General features: G+C 46.2%; 1 protein-coding gene across 1 annotated transcript; it reads right to left on the bottom strand.

Annotated features, from left to right (window-relative positions):
- Positions 1–14: 14 nt before the first annotated feature.
- CCT7 (chaperonin containing TCP1 subunit 7) lies at positions 15–20,020 on the bottom strand. The gene is made up of 12 exons (XM_087723922.1): positions 19,934–20,020; positions 16,802–16,955; positions 15,305–15,411; positions 13,250–13,375; positions 12,320–12,372; positions 10,239–10,410; positions 7,718–7,882; positions 5,284–5,472; positions 3,925–4,022; positions 3,528–3,660; positions 2,090–2,296; positions 15–636 (listed from the first exon to the last, which is right to left on the bottom strand). The coding sequence occupies exons 1-12, from the start codon at positions 19,937–19,939 to the stop codon at positions 418–420; spliced, it is 1,629 nt and encodes a 542-aa protein (XP_087580048.1). The 5' UTR covers positions 19,940–20,020; the 3' UTR covers positions 15–417.
- Positions 20,021–21,744: the final 1,724 nt, after the last annotated feature.

Below are 21,744 nucleotides of genomic sequence, written 5' to 3'. Positions count from 1 at the left end.
GAGGGAGACCGGGGAGAAGAGGGAAGGATTTATTGTGATTGTGGTTTTAAGCCTCTGTAAAACCCCAATAAATACAACCTCGAGCAAACCGCCTCTTTGTCGAGCATTTCGTCAAATCTGCAGAGATTTCTTTGGGGGTGGGGGGTGGGGGGCTTTAGAAACCAGGAGAGGAAGGCGGAGGCCTGGATGTCAGCACTCCGAGGAAAATCCTCCCTGGAATTTCGAGGGAGCAAATGACCTCCACAAAACTCGATGGCGCCCAGAGGGCTCGTGAACGCGGAAAATGGCTCCGTTCAGCCGCGTGGGAAAATCGGGACAAAACGGGCGGGGAGAGGGGGGGGAGACGGGACAGGGATGTGACTGGTTGTCTTCGTCGCCCCCCTCTGCCTCTCCCGCCCGCGACGTAAGCCTGGCTTTTCAGTGGGTGTGCGGCCGGCCTCGCCCTCGTCCCATGGGAGGGGCGTCCACGGTGGACCGGGGGTTCTTGATGGTTTCGTCCACAGAGATGATGAGGCAGGCGGCCTCGGAGGCGGCCGTCAGGGCGTTGATGCGCACGACGGCCGGTTCCCACACGCAGGCGTCAAAGTTGTCGGCGATGTCTTCGTTGTTCACGTCCACGCCGTACCAGGTGCCTCCCTGCAGGGCAGACAAGGCAGAAGAGACCTGAAGCCACCGGGCACCGCCAACCTCAGAACCTCACGCCTTCCGCGGCCAAGGAAGCGCTGGGACGCAAGGCAAGGCCTCCCTTGGGACCCCAAGCAGGATATATGGGCAAGTGTTTTTGGTAGAGGCGGGGACTGGGACACAGTGACCGGCCAGCTGGCCTGGAGGAACGTGGAGAAGCCCAGAAGGTGGGAATGGCTGGCCTGTTGTTAAAAGTAATTTTGTTAACACTGTTGTTTGTGAACTGCCCAGGGTCACTTAGCCGAGATAGGCACGGTAGAAAAGATGATAGATGAGATAGAGATAGATAGATAGATAGATAGATAGATAGATAGATAGATAGATAGATAGATAGATAGATAGATAGGGATGGATGGATGGATGGATGGATGGATGGATGGATGGATGGATAGGAATGGATGGAAAAGATATAAGGGTGCATAGATATGGATGGAGATACAAGACAGACGTGGATAGATGGATAGATAAATGAGAGATGAGATATAGATAGATAGATAGATAGATAGATAGATAGATAGATAGATAGATAGATAGATAGATAGATAGACAGACAGACAGACAGACAGACGGACAGGGAGCAATAGATAGGGATATGGATAGATAGATATAGATTAGATAGAAATGATGGATGGATGGGGATAGAGAGATGGATAGATAAATGAGAGATGAGATAGATAGGTAGGTAGACAGACAGACAGACAGACAGACAAGATAGATAGATGGATGGATGGATAGGGAGCAATAGATAGGGAGATGGATAGATATAGATAACAGATAGATATGATGGATGGATGGGGAGATATATAGATGGATAGATAAATGAGAGATGAGATAGATGATAGATAGATAAATAGATAGACAGACAGACGGATAGGGAGCAATAGATAGGGAGATGGATAGATGGATAGCTATAGATAATAGATAGATATGATAGATGGATGGATAGATGATGGATGAAAGACAGATGTGGGTGGATGGACAGATGGAGATAAAAGACAGATATGGATGAATGGATGGTGGCCGTAAATCGAGGACTCCCTATAACAGCCGTCAGACGGAGCCTTGCAGCCCCTCTCCTCTGCCTTTTCGTCTTCCAGCCTGTTCATATTTGGTTCCTTAAATTCATCCCTGTTGTGCATACCACCTTCACTCACTTGTTGCTGGGCTACAACTACCAGTCTCTCCAGCCCAACCCTTGGAGACAGCGCCAGGCTGGGAAAAGCAGAGCGATTCCTCATTCCCTGGCGGCCATTTCTCCGTGGCCCTCCCAAAAGCAGGTTGGATTTTGAAATAAAGGCAAAGACTGGGATCCCGGAGAGGATTTAGATCCTGGGAATCTAAAGAAGCCAAAACCTTTTTGCCAAAGGCTCACGCAGCCCGTCGTCCCCCTTCCGGCCGAGCTCACCTGGGCGTGCTTGGCTCGCAGCTTGTTGAGGATGTTGGTGGCGTCGAAGCCGGCGTTGTCGCACAGTTGGCGTGGGATAATCTCCAGGGCTTTGGCGTAGGCTCCGATCAGCAGCTGCTGCTTGCCCGGAATGGTCCTGGAATAATCTCGCAGGTATTTGGAGATTTCCATTTCTATAGCGCCACCACCGCCCACGACGGAATCGTTCTGGGGAGGGGGGGAAAAATAATAATAATAATCCAGATTTCTTTTGGGTGGCCGGAATCTGGCACAGGGCCAGTAGGACGAGATCGAGTGTCCCCTGGGCACCCCCTAAGTCCCCTCCCCGCAGAAAACCTTGCACGACGTGTTACCTTTTTAAAATATATATATATATATATATATATATATATATATATATATATATATATATATATATATATATATATATATATATATATATATATATATATATATATATATATATATATATATATATATATATATATTATTCTTTTTAAACGAAACACATACAAAACGAAGCAAGAGAAGAACAAAGAACAACTTTCCTCCATTTCATCAAGCATGTTGTTTGGTTACAAGTTTTTGTGCATCAATTCTTAAGCTTAGTATTAACATCACTGGTTTACATTAAACATAACTGGATATTTCGCTGTCATTGAGGATTATGTGTTCAGATTACCATTAATATTCTTTCATAGGAGAGGAATAGGAGAAAGGGAAAGGCAGAGGAAGAATGGGAGGGAATGTAAGAGTAGGAAAGAGGGGAGGAATGGGAAGAAGAGGGGAAGGGTAAAGGGGAGGAAGGGGAAGGAGAGGAGGGAAAGGAGAGGAGGAAGAAAGGAAGGAGAGAAGAAAGAGGGTAGAAAGGAGGGAGGGAAGCAAGGAGGGAAGCAAAGAGGAAGGAAGGAGAGAAGGAGGGAAGGAAGAAGAAGAGAAGGAAGGAGGGAAGGAGAGAAGAAAGGAGGGAAGGAAGGAGGGAATGTAGGAGAGAAGGAAGGGGGGAAGGAAGGAGGGAAGGAAGGAGGAAAGGAAGGGGGAAAGGAAGGAGAGAAGGAGAAAAGAAAGGAGGGAGGGAAGGAAGGAGGGAAGGAAGGGGAGTAGGAGAGAAGAAACGAAGGAAGGAAAGAGGGAGGGAGGGAAGAAGAAGTAGGACCGTTGTAAGATAAGATGGATGTTAAGAAAGCAATCTTCAAGTATATTGTCAACTGTAGGGAAAAAATTGTTATAAATACATATTATTAATAACAGTTATGAGATCATATAATTGTGAATGTATATATGAAATTGATAAAATAAATAATAATATTCTTTCATTTGTAACAATCCTTATTTCCTTGAATTCATAATTATCTATCGAATAACAGTTAAGTCTTTAAAGTATTATAATACCACCCATCTCCAAGGAGAAAAAGCGAAGATGAGAACGACGTGTTACCTTGATCGCCCTTCGAACGATCATGATTGCATCGTGCAGGGAACGCTCCGTCTCATCCATGAACTGCTGTGCGCCGCCTCGCAGGATGATTGTGCAGGTCTTGGCCTTAGGGCAGCCTGTGAAGAAGTTATACCTGCGAGAGCGAGCGAGAGGGAGAGGGAGAGAGAGAGAGAGAGAGAGGAGGACTTTAGGTGGAGGAATGGAAAAGGGAAGCCTTCAAAGAGATAACGCACTGTGGTCACTTTACTGCAGTCTTTCTCAACCTTGGCGACTTTTAAGTCCCCTGGACTTCAACTCCCAGAATCCCCCAGCCAGGCGAGACGCTGGGCGAGGGTGGCTGGTCTTAAGGATTTCTCTGGCCCCGAAGCCCCCCTCAAGCCAATCGCCCCTTTCTTACCTCTCCCCTCCAATCTGGGCCTCTTCGAAGAGGAGGCAGCGGCCGAGGACGTTGTCCGTGAGGGCGTTTGCGCTGCTCTGAATGGATCCCCCGCAGGCCTGCCGGGCAAAACAGACCCGTTTTTGAGTGCCACCTTTACGCAGCCACAAGGGATTCAGGAGCCCACCGGAGACCCCCACAGCTGGATGGCCCCTTCCCCCCTTCAACATTCACATCTGTACCGACAGAAGGGAATATCTGTAGCTTGGGGTTGAACTGTGTGTGGGGTGGTGGTCTTTGGTGCCCTCTGAGCTGGGTGGTTTTCTTGGAGACGTTTCACGACCCAACGAGGGAACATCATCAGTGCTAGAAGGGAGTGGGGTTTATAGAGAGGAGGATGGCTGTAGGGTCCTTAGTGCTCTCTTGAGCTGGGTGGTTTTCTTGCAGATGTTTTATTACCCACCTAGGTAACATTGTCAGTGGTAGAAGGAGTGGGGTTTGCAGGGAGGAGGGGGAGGGAGGGAGAGGAGGAGGACTGTGGGGGTCCTTGGTGCTCTCTGAGCTGGGTGGTTTTCTTGCAAACGTTTCATGACCCAACTAGAGAACATCATCAGTGCTAGAAGGGAGTAAGGTTTGTGGAGCGGAAGGAGGAGGAGGAGGAGAGGAGGGGGAAAGCAGGAGGAGGACTGTGGGGTTCTGGGTGCTCTCTGAGCTTGGTGGTTTCTTTGCAGATGTTTCATGACCCAACTAGGGAACATCATCAGTGCTAGGAGGGAGTGGGACATGTGGAGAGGAAGAGGAGGAGGAGAATTGACTCAACTGGGGAACATCATCAGTGCTAGAAGGGAGGGGGGTTTGGAGAGAGGAAGAGGAGGAAGAGGAGGAGGATGACTGTGGGGTCCCTGGTTGCTTTCTTGGAGACCTTTCATGACCCAACTAGGGAACATCATCAGTGCTGGAGAGCTTACAGAGAGGAGGAGGAAGAGACAAAAAGGAAACCAAAGCACTTCCTCGCCAGCACTCAACACACAGAGGAGCAGGGATTAACACCGAGATCAATGCTGGACCAATGATCAAACCGTAAACAACAGCTAAATCAAGAGACCCCCCAAGGAGACGCCCACCCACGCTGACGGGGTACAAGCCACCTGTCCACAAACAGAGAGTAAATTCTCCTAGTAGGAGAGGATCAAGCTCAGAGAGCATCAAGGAACCCCCCTCACATCTGCATACGCAAATCTCGTTCTGCGCAGTAGTTACCCAACGCACCCACAGAGGGAGTCTTGCCCCCCCTCCCAAAAAAACCCCTTGCTCCAATTCCGGGCGGGCAACTGTCCCCTCTGCCCACACGGGGAGCCCAGGGGAAAAGGGGGCCCTTACCATCATGGTCCTCTTCAGGTCTTCTTCGGGGACCCGGCCAGCGCAGAACATGTCCCTGTCCGCGAAGTACTGAGTAGCCACGTCCCCGATGGGCAGTTTGGAGAGGATGACTTTGGCCCCGGATTTGTGGAGCTTCTCCAGCTTGTCGTACAAGATGTTCCATTCAGCGTCCACAATGGCCTGATAATCCTGTGGGACCAGAGGCAGAAGGCTGGGGTCATCGACCACAACTGGCCCCCCCATAGGAAGCCTTGGCGCAGGTCATGCACCAGATTAGGAACAGGACAAGGATGGTTAACCCTTTTTAGCACCAAAGGCCACAACTGGAAGTATCTATCTATCTATCTATCTATCTATCTATCTATCTATCTATCTATCTATCTATCTATCTATCTATCTATCTATCTATCTCTATCTATATCTACCTACCTATCTATCTATCTATCTATCTATCTATCTATCTATCTATCTATCTATCTAGCATCTATCTCTATATCTATCTCTATATCTATCTATCTATCTATCTATCTATCTATCTATCAATCTATCATCTATCAATCTATCTATCTATCTACCTACCTACCTACCTACCCACCCTATTCGTTCTTTCTTTCTTTCTATATCTATCTATCTATCTATCTATCTATCTATCTATCTATCTATCTATCTATCTATCTATCTATCTACCTACCTACCTACCTACCCACCCTATTCTTTTTCTTTCTTTCTTTCTTTCTATATCTATCTATCTATCTATCTATCTATCTATCTATCAATCAATCTATCAATCAATCAATCTATCTATCTATCTACCTACCTACCTACCCACCCTATTCCTTTTCTTTCTTTCTTTCTATATCTATCTATCTATCTATCTATCTATCTATCTATCTATCTATCTATCTATCTATCATCTATCAATCTATCTATCTATCTACCTACCTACCTACCTACCCACCCTATTTGTTCTTTCTTTCTTTCTTTCTATATCTATCTATCTATCTATCTATCTATCTATCTATCTATCTATCAATCTATCTATCTATCTATCAATCTATCTATCTATCTACCTACCTACCTACCCTATTCTTTTTCTTTCTTTCTTTCTATATCTATCTATCTATCTATCTATCTATCTATCTATCTATCTATCTATCATCTATCTTCTATCTATCATCTATCAACTATCTATCATCTATCATCTATCTATCATCTATCTATCTATCTATCAATCATCTATCTACTATCTATCCATCCATCCATCTATCATCTATCCATCCATCCATCCATATGAATAGATAGATAGATAAGGGAGGCCATGTGAGGGTGTCTCTCTCTCCTCCTGTTATCCATTGTGCAGAGTTGAAAATCGATTGCTTGCTTAGTATTTGCATGACACCTGTATCAGTGGTGAAATTCAATTTTTTTTATACTACCGGTTCTGTGGGCGTGGCTTGGTGGGCGTGGCAGAGGAAGGATACTGCAAAATTCCCTCCCCACTCTGAGGACAGCCAGAGGTGGCATTTGCCAGTTTTTCAAAACTGCTCAAAATTTCCGCCACCGGTTCTCCAGAACCCGTCAGAACCTGCGGGATTTCACCCCTGATGTGAATGAATGTATGTATGTATGTATATATATTAGATTTTTACAACCCCTGGTAAGCCCCAATTATGGGAGGAAGCTAACTGCTTCCATCATCTGTCAATCGGCTCGTCACAAGAGTCCATCACGACAGAAACCCAATATTTTTACTGTTGCCTTTGTTATATTCGTGTTTTTTTGTTTTTTTTTTATTTGTGCTGATAACTAAATAAAGGGAGACTAGTATAGATCTATTTCAAGCTATTTAGCTCTCATCAGCTAGCCAGGTTCGAATCCCAGTAAGGGTATGGCTAGCTGATGAGAGCTAAATAGCTTGAAATAGATCTATACTAGTCTCCCTTTATTTAGTTATCAGCACAAATAAAAACATACACACACACACACACACCTTTTATACAAACCACTGTTTAAAAGACAAGCCTGTGTCCTATATTTTGCTCTTGGGCTGTCCCAAAATAGTGGTCATGCTCTGCGCAGTTCACCATCACGGGAATAGAAATAGCAGAGTTGGAAGGGACCTTGGAGGTCTTCTAGTCCAACCCCATGCTTAAGCAGGAAACGCTGCACCACTTCGGATTAGATCTGATCCGATTAGAATAAAGTAACTTTATTGTCACCATTGTGCATGCTGGCTGGGGAATTCTGGGAGTTGAAGTCCACGCATCTCAAAATGGTTTTAAGATCAGGAACCCTGGTTTACGTACAACAGCCTATCGCCACAAAAGCCCCCGAGAGCCCACCTACCCCTTTTTAAACCCCTGCCCCACTGCACGCCTTCCTTTCCCCCAAGCCCACCCACCCACCGCACTGGTGAAGAGAGCCCAGGCCTCACCGCCACATTGTGGACCCTGACTTCTGCGTTGTCCTTCTCGGCTTTGAGCTCCAACTCAATGTTGAGCAGGGCAATCTTGGGCGACTCGTACTTCTTCGGCTGCATCTCAAAGCCAGCGTAGGAAAAGGTTTTCTTGAAGGCCACGCCGGCCACCAGCTGGGAATCCTGCAAAAAGAAAAAAAGATAAAAATGGCTCAGGGTGGAGCTTCCAAGAACATCTGGCTAAGCCCCGCCTTTCATCACACGGCCTTTGAAAGGGCGTTTCCCAACTTGGAGATGGGCGGACTCCGAGTCCCATAATTCTCAGGAATGGTGACGCCGCCTGGGGAATTCTGGAAGTTGAAGTCCGCCTCTGTTCTACACAGAACCAACATCAAGGTTCCAAATAGCATCCAAAAATAAATCAAGAGTCCGAGGCGAAGTATTGCTCAGAGTTCTGATTTATCAAGAGAGCCATGTTGGCACACCTGGGAAAACCCGAATTTGAAAGCTTCGTGGTTTTTCCCACCCAGTTCAAAGTTGAAGATCTTGCCCCCTCCCCCCAACAAGTCCATCCCATGGTCCAATCTTCCATTGGCCATGCTGGCAGCTCCACCCATCCAGTTCCCGTCAGGTGCAGAGACGCAAAGACAAAGGATGACCTTGGCTTTCTAGAAAGAATGTTGCTATGGCTACATAGCATCTAACTTCTACAATCCCCAACTCCCATTTTCCCACCATAGGAAATGCATAGTAGAATTGATTGATTGATTGGGTTTATATGCCGCCCTATTCCTGAGACTCAGGGCGGCTAACAATAAAAAGGGGAGGGGGTACAAAAATAAAATAGAATAATAGAAAGTGTGGCAGGCCAAAGATCCACAAGAAAAGATGGCTGCGGGCCCTTGGTCTGAAGTCACTAAATAAGGCGGTGGGATCATTTACAGGCCGTTCCCAATTTACGACCAATCGTTTAGTGAGCGAAATGTCAGAATTCTCAGGAACGTCTTGTCAACTGGAAAGCTGGCAGCCCAGGTTGGAGAGCCAAGCACCATGAAGCAGAGCAAGTTCCCGTCCTGGCCTCAGCACCTGGCAACCTAGCTGTTCGAAAGCATGCCAATGCGAGAAAATTTTTGGTTATGATGTGGAATTGGCTAAGTGGGAAAAACTTAATCGGAAACTAACATTGGCTAAGAGAATCTTTATAAGACGTTCTACTGATGGCATCTCCCCCCCAGCACGGCTCTCCAAAATGTTTAAAAACCTGGCCCCAAATTGTTGGAAGTGTAAAAAAAAACACCAGGCACTTTTTATCATATGTGGTGGACGTGCAATGAGGCCAAAAGATATTGGAAAATGATTCAATCGTGGTTGGAACAAATGGTGGGAGACCAAATTTTGTTTAAACAAGAAATTTTTCTCCTAGGCATAACACCGGAGGGGTTTAAGAAAAATGTACTCTATCTAATTATACATGTATTAACTGTGGCGCGCATAACTTTTGCGCAGTATTGGGAAAAAGAAAATACACCATCAGAGCTAGATATAATCAGAAAAGGGTTGGCCTGTGCGTAAGCAGATTGGCTCACTCTTGAACTTAAAAATTAAGAGGAATCGGAATATTTTGAAGTCTGGAACAGGTTTTATGATTGGTAGAAGACATATATAATGTATATAATGTGATTGGACGGAAGGATAGACACTATACCAGTGTTTCTCAACCTTGGCAACTTGAAGATGTCCGGACTTCAACTCCCAGAATTCCCCAGCCAGCATTCGTGTATAAACAATTCAGTGTCTAGGACAGTGTTTCTCAACCTTGGCAACTTGAAGATGTCCGGACTTCAACTCCCAGAATTCCCCAGCCAGCATTCGTGTATAAACAATTCAGTGTCTAGGACAGTGTTTCTCAACCTTGGCAACTTGAAGATGTCCGGACTTCAACTCCCAGAATTCCCCAGCCAGCATTCGTGTATAAACAATTCAGTGTCTAGGACAGTGTTTCTCAACCTTGGCAACTTGAAGATGTCTGGACTTCAACTCCCAGAATTCCCCAGCCAGCATTCGTGTATAAACAATTCAGTGTCTAGGACAGTGTTTCTCAACCTTGGCAACTTGAAGATGTCCAGACTTCAACTCCCAGAATTCCCCAGCCAGCATTCGCTGGCTGGGGAATTCTGGGAGTTGAAGTCCGGACATCTTCAAGTTGCCAAGGTTGAGAAACACTGCACTATACTAACTAAGCTAATAGTTAATGGTTGAGACTAATTGTGTATAATGATTGCGGTACTGCATTGCTTTAAATGTAAAAAATAATAAAAATATATTTCAAAAAAGAAAAAGCATGCCAATGCGAGTAGATCAATAGGTACCATTTTTGTGGGACGTTAATGGGGCTCCGCGACGTCACATGCTGGCCACGTGACGGCGGAAACTCTCTTCGGAGAGCCCTGGCTTCACTTAAATAAACCCATCAAGAAATCCTGGTGGGCATCCCAGACCCCCCGCGCCCCTCCCCGCGCCCCTCCCTCCAGAAGCCTACCTCCAAAGCGCCGCCTTGCACTTTCTTGATGCCGATCATTTTGATCTGCAGCAGTTCGTCCAGCATCATGACGGCGTCCACTACCATCTTGCCAAATAAGTCCTTCTGGTGGGAAATCAGCTTGGAGCTCAAGGCGGTGCTGGCGCATTTCTCCAGAAGGCTCCTCAGCTCTCTACGAGAGGGGGGGAGGGGGCGAGGGGGGAGCAAAAGGAAGAGGGACGGTTTGCACGGGCTTTAGGGCAGGGGTATCAAACTCGAGGCCCGCGCCCCAGATCGTGGAAATAGCAAAGCACCCCGCGTCCCGTTTTGGCCAGCAAAAATGCTGCAGGAGGCGTTCGTCCAGTCCCCCCCCAACACACACACCCCTTGTCGGCCCGCAGATCTATGCTCATCTATCCCTCAAAGGAATCCAGTTTGACTCCCCTGCTTTAGCAATAGCAGTTAGACTTATATACCGCTTCCTAGGGCTTTCAGCCCTCTCTAAGCGGTTTACAGAGTCAGCATATTGCCCCCCAACAACAATCCGGGTCCTCATTTCACCCACCTCGGAAGGATGGAAGGCTGAGTCAACCTTTGAGCCGGTGAGATTTGAACAGCCGAACTGCAGAACTGCAGTCAGCTGAAGTAGCCTGCAGTACTGCACCCTAACCACTGCGCCACCTTGGCTCCTATCTATAGATGATAGATAGATGATAGATAGATGATAGATAGATGATAGATAGATAGATAGATAGATAGATAGATGGATGATAGGTAGATAGATAGATAGATAGATGGATGATAGGTAGATAGGTAGATAGATAGATAGATAGAGATAGATAGATAGATAGATAGAGATAGATCGATAGATCGATCGATCGATAGAGATAGATAGATAGATAGCAATAGCAATAGCAGTTAGACTTATATACCGCTTCATAGGGCTTTCAGCCCTCTCTAAGCGGTTTACAAAGTCAGCATATTGCCCCCAACAACAATCCGGGTCCTCATTTCCCCCACCTCCTCGGAAGGATGGAAGGCCGAGTCAACCCTGAGCCGGTGAGATTAGAACCGCCGAACTGCAGACAGCTGAAGTAGCCTGCAGTGCTGCACTCTAAACACTGCGCCACCTCGGCTCTTTAGGACAACCTTGGGCTGAAGCAGTTCTGATTTTCAACACAGGTAGTCCTCGACTTATGACCACACAACGGAACCCAAACATTTATGAGATTTGCTGAGTGGGTTTTGCCCCCCTTTTACGACCTGTCTCTGCAGCAGTTGTTAAGAGAATCGCGGCAGGTGTTAAGTCAGGAACACGGCTGCTAAGTGCATCTGGTTTATTCACTAGTTTTGCTTGGCAGGAGGTCGCAAAAGGGGACCACACGATCCCGGGACACTGCAGACGTTGTAAGTGTGAGACCATTTGCCAACTGTCTGAACTCAGTTCAGGTGGCTACGAGGAGGCACAAAAAGTTGTCAGTGTGAAAACGGTCATATCTTTTTTTCAGTGTTGTTGTAACTCCGAACGGTCAGTAAACGGTTGTAAGTCTGGTGACCCCCCCCCCCCCGGGGGAGGACCTTCTCTGTAGCCGCTTCGACCCTATGGAACGATCTACCCCCGGAGATCCGGACCCTTCCCACTCTCACAGCCTTCCGAAAGGCTACCAAAACCTGGCTATTCCAGCAGGCCTGGGGCTGTTGACCTCATGTATGAGGTCCAGCCCCGCCTAGATTGAGTGCATGAAGTGATCTTTTAATCTGTTTTTATTTTCTCTATTTTAATTTTTTATTTTTGAAATGTATTTCTGTAAGCCGCCCGGAGTCCTTCGGGATTGGGCGGCCTATAAATTTATTAAACAGTTAAACAGAGATTATATGTTATGAAAATGAATATATATATATATATATAAAAATCAGCAGGAGGGATTACCGGTACTTTGGGAATGCCAGGCCTAAAAACATTCCCCACTGCCAAAATAAGGGATTGTTCTAGTAAGACTAGAGACTTTGGCCTTGTTTCCCTCTTCCTTTCGTCCATCCCATCCTTCCAGAAAGGATCCTTCCCACATAGGGAATCGCAAGAGAGACGGAGAGCCACTTACGTTGGATCGGTCTTCTTGATAGTGACCGCAAGCTTCCGGATCTTCTCCACGGCCTGCCAAAGGAAAACAAGGGGGTCAAATCTGTTCTCCAAAGCCCCTGAAGGCCGGACAAGAAGCCACGGATGGAAACTCTTCAAGGAGAGAAGGAACGGAGGAGAAATTTCCTGACAGTGAGGACAATTAACCAGGGGAACAGAAATTGCCTTCAGAAGTTACTGTATTTTTCGGAGTATAAGGCGCACCAAGGTTTTGAAGAGGCAAATTAAAAAAGTTTTTGCAATCTGCAGACTTCCCAAAAACGGCTGGTTTTTCGCTTGTTTTTTTTTAAAGGCATGAATAGCCTTTAGGAGGCTTGTAGAGTGCTCCTGGGGGCTGGGGGACAAGCAAAAAATGGCCCCTTTTTCTCTCATTTCTGCCCTCCCCATCCCCCAGGTGCACTCTGCAAGGTTCCTAAAGGCTATGCACAGACATTTTGGTGAAGAGGGCGGGGTTTTGCAAGGCAAAAAAATGCTGTATTCAGTGTATAAGATGCACCCCAATTTTCAGCCTCTTTTTTGAGGGAAAAGGGTGCGTCTTATACTCTGAAAAATACGGTATGCGTGCTCCATCACTGGAGGTCTTCAAGAAGAGATGGGACAGCCACACTTGCAATTCGATTGTCGCTCTTGAGTTATCCTGCGACGAGTTGGCCAGTGGCGAGTCTTCCAGCCAGCTTGCTCATTTTTATTTCTTCTCCTCCTCCAAGGGTTCGGTGGTCATTCTTGGTGCCAAACCCTTAGGAGCCATTAAGACTCCGCAGATCAATTTGCCCGTCCCCCTTTTGACTCTCCCAAGGCTTCCCAAAATCTCCTCATTCTTCCGTTCCTTAGGCCAAATAGTTTCCTGGAAGGGAAGGAGGTCCACCGGAGCCCCACTTCGGCTTCAGCTTACCAGCTGGGTGGCCACGCGGAAGGCACGGATGATGATCTGGGGGTGGAGGCCTTCTTCTACGTAGGGCTTGATTTGCTTCAGGAATTCGGCAGCCAGGAGGGTCACCGACGTGGTGCCGTCCCCAACCTGGGAAGGAAAAAAGATTTTGGAATAAGTTTTCCTCCTGAGGAAGCTCAGCTCCGTCCCTTCCCCGCTCGGAGGCACTCCCAAAACCCCTCCCCAGATCTTTCCATACAGGAGCAGATCTCTGGATTCAGAACTTCTGATGAAAATGGCAAACTCTGAACAGTCACTAAATGAACTGGTGTAAATCAAGGACTGCCTGTACCCACCCTTCCCCCGCCATCTGGAGGGACAATGAACCAGAGAGCCTGCCTCTCTCTCTCTCTCTCCCCCCCTCCCATAAGGCACTTCCTTCATTGTGCAGAGGCCTTTAGGAACCCCACCCACCCACCCAAATACACACACAAGTTCTCCCAGCGGTGGTTTTGAAAAGAACGACTGGACTTTTAATTCCCTTGAAAAAGTTTCGAGGTTAAGGATTAAAAGAACAAAACTACATGGAAACCCCAAGCTGCTTATTGACGTTGGCGATGTTCGCGCATCGGAATTTTATTAATTTAGGGAAAGTCCTTACCTATAAGGAGATGCTAAACGAAAGAGGTGAACTGAAATCTAAAAGGATATGAGGAAGGAATAGAACTGGAAGGGTGGGCTTCCTTCCAAGTCCAGTCCCGATAGGTGAAAGACAAAAAAAGAATGGGGTATTAAGAAAGGACCCACAGAATTAAGATAAAATTTTACTAGGTGAAGAGGAGAAAATGATCAGAGCCGAGGTGGCGCAGTGGTTGGGGTGCAGTACCGCAGGCCACTTCAGCTAACTGCTATCTGCAGTTTGGCTGTTCAAATCTCACCGGCTCAAGGTTGACTCAGCCTTCCATCCTTCCGAGGTGGGTAAAATGAGGACCCAGACTGTGGGGGGCGATATGCTGACTCTGTAAACCGCTTAGAGAGGGCTGAAAGCCCTATGAAGCGGTGTATAAGTCTAACTGCTATTGCTATTGCAAAAATTACACCAATATCTATTGGATTACACAATGGCGGAAGATCAGCTAAAGGAAACCGTGTTAGCACGGAGAAGGGTTAAGAGCATAGATTTGGACGATCGGCAAGACTTACGGGAAAGAAACAAAAAGTTAACTTTATCCACCTCGTGTAAGGAAAGCATATACGAGATGTTCTACAGGTGGCACCTCCCACCCACAAGATTAGCTAAAGTTAACAAAAACTTATCGCCACGATGTTGGAAATGTAATGCTGCACTAGGGACCTTCTCCCGTATGTGGTGGGAGTGCACGAAAGAAAAGAGCTTTGTGGCACCAGATAAGAAAGTGTAAAAAGAAGAAAAAAAAGGTTTCGCTTTTCATCCTAGAATCTTCTTCGGAATGTTTTCAAAGGGAAACACCTATCCTCCGCGAGCTGCACTGGCTGCCTATTGGTCTCCGGATACGCTTCAAGGCGCTAGTCGTCACTTATAAAGCCCTTCATGGTATTGGACCTGGGTACTTGAGAGACCGCCTGCTGCCAATTACCTCCACCAGACCGATTAGATCCCAGACTAGGCCTCCTCCGAATTCCATCCGCCGGCAAGTGTCGACTGGCGACTACTCGGAGGAGAGCCTTCTCTGTGGCTGCTCCGGCCCTCTGGAACGAGCTCCCCGTGGAGATTCGAACCCTCACCACCCTCCAGGCCTTCCGCAAGGCCCTTAAAACCTGGCTGTTCCGACAGGCCTGGGGCTAAAGAGCTGTTGCCCCCGTCTCGAATGGTATGACTGTTGTGTGTTTTTAAATTATGCATTGTTATGCTTTGTTTTTTTTAAATTTTTTGTCTGTATTCCCCTTTCCTGGTTGAGTTGTGAGCCGCCCTGAGTCCCCTTCGGGGGAAAAGGGCAGCATATAAATGAAATAAACTGAACTGAACTGAAAAGACCCCAGAGACAAGCCCTGCCCCCCAACCCCACCTCCCCAATTCTGTTTCCTCGCTCCCGAGCCCACCTCTGCATCCTGGGACTTGGCGATGTCTACCAGCGTCTTGGCCGCAGGGTGGACCACGTCCAGAAGCTTCAGGATGGTGGCGCCGTCGTTGGAGATGGTGGTTTTGCCTGCAAAGATTGACAGCTGCCAGATCCGCACACGGAAGGGCGTTTGACGTATTTGGACATTGGAGCAGAGTCCGAACAACGAGAGAAGGGGGGGGCGCTTTCGGAGGACACCCATGTAGTCCAACAACTACAAATACCCTTACAAACCTGGTCGAAAGTTAACAGCCCTCTGTCTAGTCATTGATTCACAAATGTTGGCTTGTGGGAGACCATCATTGTCCTCCTGGTTTGGCATTCACAGCCCCACGGACCTCTCTTATGGGTCAGCTCTCAAGTGAGGTGCAAACTAGAGCCGAGGTGGCGCAGTGGTTAAACGCAGCACTGCAGGCTATTTCAGCTGACTGCAGTTCTGCAGTTCGGCCGTTCAAATCTCACCGGCTCAAAGGTTGACTCAGCCTTCCATCCTTCCAAGGTGGGTAAAATGAGGACCCGGATTGTTGTTGGGGGCGATATGCTGACTCTGTAAACCGCTTAGAGAGGGCTGAAAGCCCTATGAAGCGGTATATAAGTCTCACTGCTATTGCTATTGCTAAACTATCTGGGGGATGAATTGTTCTGGGCAAGAAATAAGTGACACGGTGGGTCCTTGGTGCTCTCTGAGCTGGGTGGTTTTCTTGCAGACATCTGGTGACTCAACTAGGTAACATCATCCGTGCTAGAAGGGAGAGGGATTTGCAGAGAGGGAGGAGGGGAGGGGAGCAGGAGGAGAGGGACTGTTGGGTCCTTGATGCTCTCTGAGCTTGGTGGTTTTCTTGCAAGATATTGCCATGACCCAACCACCATATTTTTCAGAGTATAAGACGCACCAAGGTTTTGAAGAGGTAAATTAAAAAAAAAAAAAGATTTTGATACTCTGCAGGCCTCCCAAACCGTCCGCACGCCCCATTTTTTTTGTGAAAAACGGGGCATGCAGAGAGTTTGAGAGGCCTTCAAAGTGCTCCTGGGGGTTCTCCCTTTCAGAGCTGAAGAGCCAGCGCTGTCCGAAGATGTCTCCATGGTCATGTGGCCGGCATGACTCAACGCCGAAGGCGCACGGAACGCTGTTCCCTTCCCACCAAAGGTGGTTCCTATTTTTCTACTTGCATTTTTTAAAGTGCTTTCGAACTGCTCGGTTGGCAGAAGCTGGGACAAGTCACGGGAGCTCACTCCGTCACGCGGCGCTAGGGATTCGAACCGCCGACCTTCTGATCGACAAGCTCAGTGTTTTAGCCACTGAGCCACCTTACAATGATCTAAAGCCCAGGATTTCTCCAACTTTTAAGACGGGCGGATTTAAGACGGGCTGGCTGAGGAATTGTGGGAGTTGAAGTCCACCTGTCTTTAAAAGTTGCCAAAGTTTGGAGATCCCCCCTGATTTCTTGGCAATTGTGGGGGTCTCGGTCAGCCTCACCTCTGTCGTCCACAATGAGTTTGTCCATGCCCCGGGGGCCGAGCGTAGTCCGGACGGCTTCCGCGATCACCTGGCAAGCGCTGATGTTGCTAACCAGCTGCGGGATTCCCTGAGAAGTATCGGTGCCTTCCTTCAGCAGGATGACAGGTGTGGGCTGCAGGGAAAAACGAGGTTGTGTCACAGGTCAGGTGTGTCATGAGGCCGAAAGCGGCAACCGAGCAAAACACATTTCATTGCGGGTCCAAAAAGTAAAATAGAACGCCAATTATCTGGGGGTTTTTTGGCAGAAAATTGAAGAAAAAGCAGTTTAGGAATGTACAGGTAGTCCTCGACTTATGACCATAATTGAGCCCCGGATTTCTGTAGCTACGTGAGACAATTGTTTGTGGCGTTTTGTCCCATTCTACGGCAAATCATTTCCCATTGATTTTGCTCGTCAGAAGGTTGCAGAAGCTGATCACATGACCCCAAGGCACTGCAACCGTCGTAAGTACGAGTCAGTTGCCAAGCATTCACGTTTTGATCATAGGACCACGAGGACGCCACAATGGTCGTCCATGTGAAAAAGCCTTTTTCAGTGCTGTTATAACTTCCAGCAGTCACTTAAAGAATTGTTGTAAGTTGAGGACTACCTATACGACAACAAATTTCATTGCAGGTACAAAATATATATATATTAGCCAGTTGTTTCTGGCATAGAAAAGGCCTAAAATTGAAGAAAAGCAGTATTTTCAACGGAGAGTAAAAACCACAGCGACACCTTTAAGGAATGTATTAGATGTAATAGTTTAGATGGTAATAAACTGACAGAATTAACAACTAATAAACTGGAAAAAGAGCCCTTTTAAATGTTTATATTGCTGAATATTAGAACATTAATCTATAAGAAACAAGTCTGCCTTATCTGAAAAATATAAACAATTGCATATATTCCTGTTTTAAGGCACTAGCTTTTCATAAAGGGTTGTTATTAAAAATACAACCGTCATAGAATGGATCTCAAAATGTAATACCAGTTTTAAAAATGTTATATTATTATATTTTGCTTTTCCTACAAGATCCTCAGGTATATGGGCCCCGGGCTTCCTTTCGCCTGGTCTTGGTTGATGTCACTGTTTTAATTCTCAATGCAGAATGTTTTTAATGTTTAATCATTTTGAATGGTGTTTTTCTATACTTGAAAGCCACCTGGAGTTGCTTTACAGTGAGACAGGAGGCATATAAATTTAAAAATGGATTGATATAGAGATGGATAGACAATGATAAATATATATAGATGAATAAGAGTAGATGGATGGATAGATAAAAAGAGTGGATGGATGGATGGATGGATAGATAGTAGATGGATAAAGATAAGAGTAATATAATACAATAGCAGAATTGGAAGGGACCTTGGAGGTCTTCTAGTCCAACCCTCTGCCTAGGCAGGAAACCTTATACCGTTTCAGACAAATGGCTATTATCCAGCATCTTCTTAAAGACTTCCAGTGTTGGGGTTTTCACAACTTCTGGAGGCAACTTCTGTTCTACTGATTAATTGTTCTAACTATCAGGAAATTTCTCCTTAGTTCTAAGTTGCTTCTCTCCTGGATTAGTTTCCACCCATTGCTTCTTGTTCTGCTCTCAGGTGCTTTGGAGAATAGCTTGACTCCCTCTTCTTTGTGGCAACCCCTGAGATATTGGAAGGCTGCTATCATGTCTCCCCTGGTCCTTCTTTTCATTAAACTAGACACACCCAGTTCCTAGAGTACATGGATATAGATGTAGATAGAGTAGGTAGATAGATAAATAAAGTGGATGGATAGATAGAGTAGATGGATGGATGGAATAGATAGATAGAGTAGATGGATAGAAAGATTAAAAGCCACGGCTCCACCTCTTTTCTGGACTACATATAAAGACAAAAGGACTAGTTCAAGATTGTTCTGTCAATGTTACTTTTATTAATTGAATGTAATAAATTAGAAGATCCCATCTCCATCGCATCTCCCTAATGGTCCCTTTCGCCTGGTCTTGGTTGATTTTAATGTTTTAATTCTTGCAACGCCCCTCTTTCTATAATAAGGAGTTGTCTATAAGTGGTTCTATCGTGTTTTTGTTCTATATTCATATTTTCAATTGCATGTCTAGGAATTGCCCACATGGGCAATTTGTCATTTAGTTTATGTTGATATTTTTTCCAGACCTGCAATAAAGCATTTCTTAAAATATGATTTTTAAAATTCTTATCCAATTTTTTGTTAAATAACAAGTAAGCATGCCAACCATATACCAAATCATGTCCCTCAATATTCAATATTCTGTCATTGGTTAAATGGATCCAATCACTAATTGCAGATAAGGCCACCGCATCATAATATAATTTTAAGTTAGGTAATTTCAATCCTCCTCTCTCACGTACATCTTGCATTATTTTCATCTTTACCCTCGGCTTCTTTCCTGCCCATACAACATTGATTTTAATGTTTTAATTCTTCACGCTGAACGTTTTGAACGTTTAATCATTTTGTAATATGTTTTTCTATTGTTGAAAACAGCTGGGGTCCTTTTGACAGCGAGAATGGGCGTATAATACATTTTTAAATATATATATATATTTTTTGCAAATGCATCCTCCCCTAAAAGTGGAGGGGGGAAGAGGGCCCTGCCTCTGCTACCAAGTCAGCCTGCGCATCACGCGATAACACGCCTCGTACGTCTTCACACATGCACCCGTCCACAATACCTGCAGCTCACATGGGGAGCTGTCCTGCCAGGAATTCCTTTGGGACTACCTCTCCCACAATGCCTCGCGGCAAAGCAGCCATTCCGTTAAAGGCGCCGGCCGCTCCAGAGGCTGCCGGGAGTTATAGTCTCCCGGATACCGGCCCTGCCCGCGTGTAGCCCGTTGGCTTTCAGCTCCACTTAGGGAGGCCTCTCTATATGTCGCAGGAGCGGCGGAGCAACCGGCGAGGCTCCCGCGTTGGCCGCCCGCCCACCCACCGGCGACCCGACCCGGCTTCCATCAATACCGGCTCCTTCTCGCAGAGAAGCCTTTCCCAAGGAGGAAAAGGCCACCCGCGAGGGGAACGACGCCCGCCCCGCGGAGGATGGCGGCGGATAAGCTCTCCCGCCGCTTTCCCCATCACTCACCATCATCTTGGCGGCGGCCCTGGTCAAACGGTCTCCTCTCCAGAATGCACCGCGGTCGCCTAGAAACTTCGCGAGGGCGGGGCCGGACGGAAGGGCGGGGCTTCTTAAGCGACGTATGGCGTGACTCTCGTAGAGAGAAGAAAAAGAAGAGCCCTCCTCGCACGTACGCTTGGGGGGTTCATATTCAAACATTTCCTCCCCCCCTTATCCATGCTAGGAAGGTGATTTTTACAAGAGGCGAAGTGATAATAACAAAATTTAATTATTCTTGAAAATAACGGGGAGTTTGGCCGAGGTGCGTTTCCTCAGCGGTCAGCAAAGGTTTGCTGATTCATTCCATGATTCACTAGGGCATTTCTTCTCAATTTCTACATCTTTGAAATGGGGGGACTACAACTCCCAGAATTCCCCATCCAGCTTGCTTACATGGTTTGGAGCAGCGTTTCTTAAAGCACTTTGTTTTCATGACTCTTTTTATTTAAAAAAGTAGCTGATAACCTGGCGTTGCCCAGGTATTTATTTATCCTAAATCTGTATTAGACGGAAAATGCCCTGATTTTGTTGAAAATGTCCCAACCAAAAGTAATTTCTAATGTTGGATTTCCCCCCCCCCTTACCAGAGGGAGCCCCCTCGTGGAGTACTGTGAAGCCGTTACCATGGCAACTCCACTTGCACTGTACAGTAGAAGCCGTTTTAGGGCAATACAGTAGAAGTAATTTTAAGGCACAACAGGCTGCATCTTAACAGAACACACATCCCCACACTATTTTTCTCCAGAGGGCAAGTAATTTTGTGTACCAAATTTGGTTGAAATTGCTCAAGGCGTTCCAGAGTTCGTTCTCTCTCTCTCTCTCTCTCTCTCTCACACACACACACACACACACACACACACACACACACAAACGTTCATTTTTATATAGGTATCTATCAGCTATACCTACTTACCAATCCATATCATCTATATCTGTGTGTCTATCTATTAATCTGTCAATCATCTACCATATATTCCTCATCTATCTATCCATCCATCCATGCATGACCCATCCATCCATGATCTGTCTGTCTGTCTATCATCTATCCTCTAATCTATCTATCTCTTCTGTCAATCATCTATTCCTCCTTCTTTCATCTAGCTATCCATCCATCCATGCATGATCCATCCATCCATGACCTATTTATCTATCTGTCTGTCCATCTGTCTATTCAGTCAATCATCTGTCATCTATTCCTCCTCTCATCCATCCATCCATCCATCCATCTATCTATCTATCTATCTCTATCTATCTCTTCTGTCAACCATCTATTCCTCCTTCTCTCATCTATCCATCCATCCATCCATCCATCCATGATCTATCTGTCTGTCTGTCTATTCTGTCAATCATCTGTTATCTATTCCTCCTCCCATCCATCCATCTATCTATCTATCTATCTATCTATCTATCTATCTATCTATCTATCTATCTATCTCTTCTATCAACCATCTATTCCTCCTTCTCTCATCCATCCATCCATCCATCCATCCATCCATCCATCCATGATCTATCTGTCTGTCTGTCTATTCTGTCAATCATCTGTCATCTATTCCTCCTCCCATCCATCCATCCATCCATCCATCCATCCATCCATCCATCCATCCATCTATCTATCTATCTATCTATCTATCTATCTATCTATCATCTATCTCTTCTGTCAACCATCTATTCCTCCTTCTTTCATCTACCTATCCATCCATCCATGATCTATCTGTCTGTCTATATATTCTGTCAATCATCTGTCTGTCATCTATTCTTCTCTCTCTTTCCCCCCACCC

The sequence above is a fragment of the Thamnophis sirtalis genome, unplaced genomic scaffold (assembly GCF_051295495.1).
Source record: "Thamnophis sirtalis isolate CommonGarterSnake01/CBP01778 unplaced genomic scaffold, rThaSir2_p1.2 scaffold_10, whole genome shotgun sequence".
Taxonomy (NCBI): domain Eukaryota; kingdom Metazoa; phylum Chordata; class Lepidosauria; order Squamata; family Natricidae; genus Thamnophis; species Thamnophis sirtalis.
The sequence above is the reverse complement of the archived record's forward strand: the minus strand, read 5'-3'. Positions and strand labels throughout refer to the sequence as shown.

What these genes read in the sequence shown, in the direction of transcription:
- CCT7 (XM_087723922.1), bottom strand. An exon ending in GCCCAGATTGGAGGGGAGAG is followed by an intron (nt 3,661 to 3,924) that starts GTAAGAAAGGGG and finishes TCGCTCTCGCAG; the next exon opens with GTATAACTTCTTCACAGGCT. An exon ending in TGCGAGCCAAGCACGCCCAG is followed by an intron (nt 637 to 2,089) that starts GTGAGCTCGGCC and finishes TCTGCCCTGCAG; the next exon opens with GGAGGCACCTGGTACGGCGT.